General features: G+C 35.6%; 1 protein-coding gene across 3 annotated transcripts in view; it reads right to left on the bottom strand.

The window, feature by feature from the left end:
• Window positions 1–301: 301 nt before the first annotated feature.
• The window catches only part of MYBL1 (MYB proto-oncogene like 1), a gene marked incomplete at both ends in the record, with an annotated part of 30,443 nt that continues 22,482 nt past the window's right edge, over window positions 302–8,262 (bottom strand). For 2 of the 3 annotated variants that reach the window (XM_080938759.1, XM_080938760.1), the window contains 6 exons: window positions 302–430; window positions 2,570–2,674; window positions 2,889–3,005; window positions 4,020–4,134; window positions 4,543–4,685; window positions 6,937–7,290. In XM_080938759.1, coding sequence (XP_080794885.1) covers window positions 302–430; window positions 2,570–2,674; window positions 2,889–3,005; window positions 4,020–4,134; window positions 4,543–4,685; window positions 6,937–7,290 — 963 coding nt within the window. Of the gene's footprint in view, window positions 431–2,004; window positions 2,185–2,569; window positions 2,675–2,888; window positions 3,006–4,019; window positions 4,135–4,542; window positions 4,686–6,936; window positions 7,291–8,262 lie in introns of all 3 variants that reach the window. The other variant, XM_080938758.1, reaches the window with a different exon arrangement.

Genomic DNA, 8,262 nt, shown 5'->3' with positions numbered 1-8,262 from the left:
CATCTTGTAAATAAATTCATGTGAGAATTTAGTTTGGAATACCCATGAACATCCTTATTTTCCCACTGTATTCCTTAAAAACAAATCTTTAAACTCTCATTTGTTAAAAATATAAATAATAAATTTGCCTACCCCTTACTCTAAGTGACTTATTAGGTTTGCCTGTTCAATATAGAAAAAACTGCGAACCATTTTAAGGATGTATTTAAACCTTTAAAAGAATTAATTGAGACAAATTTCATTGCGACCTAATTTAGCATAAGATACAGTGGTGGGTAGGGCATTTCAGCTTCAGTGCTGGTTAGAGTATTAGAGCTCTTGCTGTGCTGCTGGTAGCTGTGTAAGTGCTCAAATATCTTCTTGCTTGTTCAGTCAGGATAAGTTGGTCTTCGGTCTTCCCATATACCACTGTTTCCCATTCACAATTTGACTATGAAGGAAACATCAATAGTGATGTGAAAATTAGTAAAATTAAATACCCAAAACACTTCATAATTGTGTGTGTGTGAGTGTGTACATCATGCCACACACCATATATGGAAGTCAAAGGACAACTTTCAAGAGCTGGACCTCTCATTCTACCATGTGGGCTGCAGAACCAAACTCAGGCCATCGTGATTGGCAGGAAGCACCTTTATCCACTATGCCATATTGCCAATTGATATAACTAGACTTTTAAAAAGTCAGTAATTTTTTCTAGGAATTTTATAAGTAATTGCTTTAAAATGTTTTTATAATATTGTATTTTTAAACACATACTTAAGTATTTATAATCAATTTAATGTAATTATTATAATTATGGACATTGTTCACTGGCCTATAACAACAGTATAATACTTTTGTTACCAACAACAACCCACAAATCAAACGGATGATAATAGGAAAAAAGTAATCCCTTTTTGGGCCCTAATTTTGCAACCATTTTAAAAAGAGGAGCCGGATATCTGCTCATTGGTAGAGTATTTTTCTAGCATTCGGGAGCCCAGTTTTGGACGCCAGTACCAAGAAAAAAAGAGACTTCAAGGGAAGGTGTAATGTCAGTGTGAACCAGGAGTGTAGTACTCTGTTTTCTTCCTTCTCAAAGGATAAAGGTTTCAGTATTATATGTTAGAGCTACTATATCATTATATAGAAGCTCTAAGTTAAACACTGGGAATTAAAAACATTTTCAACAACTAAGGGCATGCATTATGTCACTTTATGAAAGCTATAGCTCAAGACAGACAAGTAGCGACTATATCTGATCACCAAACATGTTTTCAAGGAATGTGGAATGTCAGGGAATTTACTCTGCAGACAGTGTGGCATTAAAAAAGAAATCTTCTCTAGTCTTCCTCTCTGGGCAAACTCCTAAAATAACAGAATAAGAATTTCTCCAGCCTTCATTTTCATCTATTTACTGGCCACACAGGAATAGGGGAAGATTTTTTGTTTTATAGCTTTAATCCAAAGTTTATTGGGAGCCATTATACAAACAAAATCATGCTGAAATGCTTCCAATTGCTTACCATTTCAGAAGAACAAATATGGATAGATGTCTTTATTTTACAGGTAAAGAAGTACCCTAAGTGCACAGATATTTAAATATCTGTGCATACGTGCACACACACACACACACACACACACACACACACACACACACACAATTAGAGAATCACCAAAGGGGAAGCTGAAGCTGCAGGACTATGAGTTCAAGTCCAGGTACATAATGAGGTAAGATCCTGTCTCAAAACAACAAAAATGAGCAAAAAACCCAAAACAAACAAACAAACAAACAAACTAGCCAAAAGAATTTCTGGCTACAGTTCCAGTTGTATAGATGATATGTGCATTGATACATGAATCTCTCAAACCCAAGCCTGCTTTCAGTGACAAAATAATTATTTTTTATTGTACTTGTTAACTTAAAATTTAAAAGAAAAAGTATAATTAAAAGATCAGTAAGTTTAAAGTGACCGTTGACTAAACAATAACAAATCACTAAAGAAACTTACGAATCCATACCTGAAGACTCTTTTCCAACTTGACAGCTTTACAAGTGTTAGGGTTTGGTCTCTTTTTAGTAAGTGTATATGTTTTGTTGGCTGAATTTATATCTTGTTTTTCAGGAGTCAAGTTGCACCTATTATCATGTATTTCCAATAATGGTATCATTAATAAAGATGTTGTAAGAATATTTTCTGACTAAGAGAAAAAAGAAAGAGGAAAATAACTAATTCAAACACTGAGACAAGAGACTACTGAGTAAAGGGTAATGGGAGGCCTGCTCGCTTTCCCCCTTGGTCTCACTGATTACATAGAATAAATGTCTAGTGCGTAGTAATACCTAGTAATTTCATAAAACACTAAAACTTAAAGCTTTGTGAGCCTCAAGTTTTTGGCATCATACCAAAAGTTAATTTCTCTCAAAATATTCTTCATAGATAGTAGATTCTCTCTGAATTAGGCAAAATGTGCCCCAAATTTTCTGTGGCTCTCTTTTAAATGACCTGGCCAGGCAATCCATACAAAATGAGAACAACCAGGACTTAAGACGGCTATTTAAAATCATGGATGAATCTTTACAAACCTGAATGTCTGAAATGTCTTCCGTTAGTAGATGAGTGCCTGGTTCTTCTTTGTCCCAGCTCTCTAAGGCTAGTGATTTTCTAACTTTCTTCACGGATGCAGAGTGCTAAGGAAAATAATTTACAAGGTAACATTATAGCCCAGTCTCTTGGACATGACAAACACTGACTAACGGTAACACTGAAGCACCAGCATGGAGAAGCACATCTGCAATCACAGTTCGCAGAAAGGGGAGGCAAGAGGGCAGCCAAAACTACAGAAAGACCCGCCTCGAACCAACTCTGAAAATAAATGCACATACAATAAATACTCAAGATTACCTCTTGTTTGCAGCTTTTGTAAACTGGTTCATCTTCCTCTTTGAGGAATATATCTGTTCCAGTTTCTTCTTTTAAAACTTCTCGAATGTCTTCTTCCAAGAAGGCAAGTGGCTGGGACTAAATTATTTTTAAAAGGTTTTAAAAGGCAATTACCAGAAATTTCTTTTTCACCCTCTGTATATAAAAACCAGTCTTTTAGCGTGGTAAGACACCAAGCCTGACAACCCAAGTTTCATCACTAGAAGCCACGATGGAAGGAGAAAATTAATTCCCCAAAACGATCCTCTAGCCTCTTCAGGAGCATCTTCACATGCATACACCCAGTTATAATAAATAGTTACATATCTCCTACTTGCTATAGATATTTAAGTATTAATCAGTTTATAGCAAAAATAATTACTTAAAAATAGTAATGAATCTACCCACTAAAATTACTAAACACAGAATGTAATTCAAGTCACCATTGAAGAAGCCAAATTTAAGTTGCATTTTTATTTCTAATAAACATTTTATTTTAGACAAAACTTGCATGTCTAGAATGTTCTGGGCTTTTCTATTTATGAGAACACAAATAACTAAAACATTTCACATATGTATTAATTTGCAAACTATTGTTACCACAGCTACAAGAATAACAATAGTAACAACTGAACACTCACTACATTAAACTAGAGACAAGCCCTTTATTTGTATCTTTCAGCTTTACAATTTAAAAAAAACAAACAAAACTAAGGCATACTTAACAACTTGTACATAGAAGAGGAAACTGAACTTCAAGAAGATTCCCTGATCTATTAGATTCCTAAGCAACATTATTTAAGAGATTAGATATATCAAAATATTAATTCTGACTGCAGTGAAACTACTAAACTATTACAGACATTTTTAACATTAAGCATGCCAATAACAAATTGTTTTCTTCTATTAACATGAGAAAATAAAAATTTAAAACAAACCAAAGGATTACTTAAAGGCTCAGGAAAATTAACACAAGTTCATATTCATAAATTAAGAAATAAAATGTTAGCGTTTCAAATGAACACTTTTTCAATATTAAAAAATTCAAAATGGTAAAAACCAGTTTTTTTAATTAGAACTAGAAAAGTGCTTAAAAACAAGGACTAGACATACCACAATCTTAAGAGGTCCATATTTCTTTTCCTGAGCAGCAAGTGCATTCTTGAAAGGAGTGGGGGTTCTCGGTGTGGTGCCCAACATAGATCTTCTAATAGTAGGTGTTCTAAACCTGGCCAGTCATTCAGATACTTGCATCATTGTCATTGTGAGTTTATGGATGTAACAAAAGCAAAGCCATATAAAAGCATAGCTACATGTTTATATAGACATATGCTTTCTAATGTAACACAGAGCTATGCCTAAAGTCAGTTATACTTGAATCAATTTTAAAGAAGAAAAAATGACTTAGAAAAAAAGTACTAAGAATATTTTGCTTGTAATAAAATTTTTATTCTAAATTTAGCCAGTTTCCAGTATTCTACAGAAACAAGAATATGTGACTTTAAAAACAATAATAGCAAACTTCTCAGTCCTATAGACCTAAAGATTATGATACACCATTCATTTGAATAAAATGCTGACATACTTTTAACATGCTTCCTGTTTTCCCTCACATAGTTATTTAATACAAACTTACCCTACATTTTCTTTTTGATCTTTGGGGGTTGCTTCCTTCTGAAGAGGAGTTGTGATGAGAACTTTCTGCCCACAGATTGGGGTTGATGTAAAGGAAGGGTTTTCTATATTAAGTTGTTCATTTCCAGGACATGTGTTAAAAAACTAAATGAGGAAGAGAATTCAGACAATGTAGAACATCAAAGTTCCTGTACAAATATCAAACTGCTAAGACTTCTGTATTGTTTTAGGAAAAGATTTTCAGTAATATTACATTTACATTCAATTTCTTGGAAATTAAAATTCATAAAGGCAAGAAATTTCTGTTTTGTCCACTGCTGCCTCCCAGCACTTTGAACAGATTAGCACATAATAAACATTAAACAATGACTTAGAAATGGTCATGCTTTTAAATTTAAAACAGTATGCCATCAAATACTGATCTACAGAAACTACATACAGCTGTTACAACAAAGACCTCCCACTCGTATACAAGAGCATGACTGGAAAGACTAACTGTGAATGATGTCAGGTGCACTTGTCTCTCACTGTCTTGAACTCAGACTAGAGTAACAGACTAGGCATGGCATATGCACCTGTAGAGACACTGCTTTGACCTACTGAAAGTTGACTGCCAGGCGATCTTGTCTGTCTAGAAGACAGCACAGATACTTCAAGCAGACAGTACATGCGTACACTTTCTAAATCATACAATGTATTGAGACTTAACTTATTTCATACTATCAAATCCTAATTCACGTTTGTAGCTGGCCGACTAGCAGTAGTAATACAAGGAGTGTCACTTCTGAGTACAGTCTACTCAAGCTGTCACTCCTGTCTCCTAATATTTGAATCACCTCACCTAGAATTAAATATCAAACTCTTTCACAGGATAAAATCCAAATGTCATGGGATATAAGTATATCTACTTGCTTTCTAGCATAGGATTGACTTCAGTAAAAATTACTAACATATAAAGCTCTGGAAATGAACATTTTCATCTTCCCTGGGATAATTCTGAACTTTGAGAGATAGAAAAAGAATAAATATACCATTCATGTTATAGACCATGCAAATTGTATTACCTCACACATTCTTAGATCACAGTGGCTATGCACTACCACAGCCTACTTATCTTTCCAACCTTAATATGAATTTACTTATTTATATGAGTACACTGTCACTGTCCTCAGACACACCAGAAGAGAGCATCAGATCCCATTACAGATGGTTGTGAGTCACCATGTGGTTGCTGGGAATTGAACTCAGGACCTCTGGAAGAACAGTCAGTGCTCTTAACCACTGAGCAGTCTCTCCAGCCCCCAGAAAATGTTTTAACATCTGTGTGATAATTAATGCTGCCAATTTGACAAATCCTAGAATCATCTGGGAGATGGGCTTGGTCACACTTATGAGGCCCTTAACTGGGTTAAGTGAGGTGGGGAAACCCAGCATAAAAGTGGAGGGACCATTCTTTCCCTAAGTAGCAGATTCTGGATGGTCCCCGAAAGGAAGCTGAACAGCAACAGCAGCACACATTCATGCATGCATTCGTAGATTTCTTCTGGCTGTGGATACTGACGTGGGAAGCTATCTCAAATTCTACCACTGTGACTTCCACAATACTGTCACCTGGAACTGGGGGCTAAAATAACTTCAGCCTTCCCTCCTTACATAGCTTATCGGGATATTTCATCGTAGCAACAGGAAAGAAATTAAGATAAGCAAAACACTTTCAGCAAACAGTAGTTGCTTCATTTCAAAATGTATTCCCTTTGGCTTCCAATGTCATTTGAAAGAAGATTAACAGGAGATGCTGTAAGGAAAGAGACATACAGCCTGGAATATAACAAGTGCACAGTAAAACATAATCCTAACGTACACATCTACTACTTGGAACATCACTAAAGAGTAAAGCAGGTGGTTCTGGATATCAAAACATGAGATTCTTAGAGTAAACTGTTGTCTAGATTTCTTCCAAAGAAGGTCAGCGGGGAACATTAACATCAATGGAACTCTAAATTGCTGTGTGTAGATAAGGTCTCTTTCTGTCAAGTCGGAATATATGGTAAACAATCAAGAGTCAAGGAGTCACACTGGACCTCAGTCTCAGCTCGGCATTACAGACCTTTGGGCAAAGAGATTGTTTTCCTTTCTAGGGACCAGTTTCCTCAGGAATCTTATCCAGAACTAGGACTGTATGACAAAGAAAACTTCCCTTTAACACTTGATGTTCTGTGGTACTATGATGCAAATATCACCCTTTGTGAAGTACTTTCTGGGTTTACCATCCACATGTATATGTTTAGACATGTCTATATATTTTGTATTAACAAAACAGCCAATTGCTTTTACAGATACCAAAGATCTAATTTAGTCTAGCTTGTCAACGTCAGCAAACATAAAACACTGGTACCTGAGAGGGAGAGAACGGTAGTGTTTTCACTGGGGTGTGCTTCAGTGCTGCATTACTGCCTTCACTGAGCGAGCCATCGCCAAGCTCACTGCCTGCAGACTGGCCCGCTCGGGTTCTCCTCTTCTTTCTGAGGATGGTTGGTGGAGTGCTAAACTTGACCACATTTGGGGATGCTAAAGGAATCGCTTCACTGTCTCCACCATTACAACTGTTCTTTTTCCCTTCAAGTACAAGACTGACGTTAAACTGACACTCCACGGCTCCTTCGTTGTGTTGAATTCGCATTAACTTGACTGGAGAAGCAGCAGCATCGGAAAGATCAAAACTGGTAACGTCACTCCATGCTACGGGGTCCTACGGAAAATGAACCCTAACTACAGTTAAGCTGTAACCGTTTAGTGTGGTCTGAACACATGATAACTGTTAATAAGTTATTTACTCATGTTAACCAGTGAAAACAAGCTTTGTCTAAACCTTCTTTAATTAAACACGACCACCTTAAAAGAAAATATTACATTTTTTAGTACCAAGATAATGTTTCATTGAACACAGTAGCTGGAATTTTCTGTCAGAATATTTACATGAAAAGAACAGATTATTTTAAGATATTATTAAAAAAATAACTTAACAGGAAAATACCATGAAACCCTGCATAATCATTTGGTAATATGCATGGAACTTATACTTTGAGATTCAATTCAGCCAAATCCATAATGGTCATGATTCAACAAAGCCTTTATTAGCATTACCTGTTATTGGTGATACTGAAAATCCAGATCCCTCTAGAAACTTAATTACAATGATGCACTGAGTTAAAACTGCCTTCCAGTCACATGATAGGATACTATAGAGCATCTGAATTCATGTTTAAAAGGTGTATTTAAGATCCAGGTATGTGGCACACACTTTAATCCCAGCACTCAGGAAACAGAGCAGACAGATTTCTGTAAGTTCAAAGCCAGCCTGGTCTCATAGTGAGTTTCAGGCCAGACAGGGGTGCACAGTGAGACCTTGCTCAAAAATTCTATGTGTGCAAAGGAATCAAAGACGGGCTCATGACATAAGTAACAGATAAAAATATATCATGAGTTATATGTGTGTGTTTATATACATCAAATGATCAAGTCTAAATGTGCAGGAGATTTTAATTTTCCTTTTTATAGTCTCTCTAGTTTCAAACATCCTAATATGTTTATATAATTCATCTACTAAACAATGAATTGTTTTTAATTGTAAAAACATCCTTTTAAGATACATACTTAAAAACGTAAACCTTTTACTTTTTTAACAGAAACCTCTACAAAAAGAGATTTCAAAATTAGGCAA

This window comes from Micromys minutus, assembly GCF_963924665.1.
Source record: "Micromys minutus genome assembly, chromosome: 26".
NCBI classification, from domain to species: Eukaryota; Metazoa; Chordata; class Mammalia; order Rodentia; family Muridae; genus Micromys; species Micromys minutus.
The sequence above is the reverse complement of the archived record's forward strand: the minus strand, read 5'-3'. Positions and strand labels throughout refer to the sequence as shown.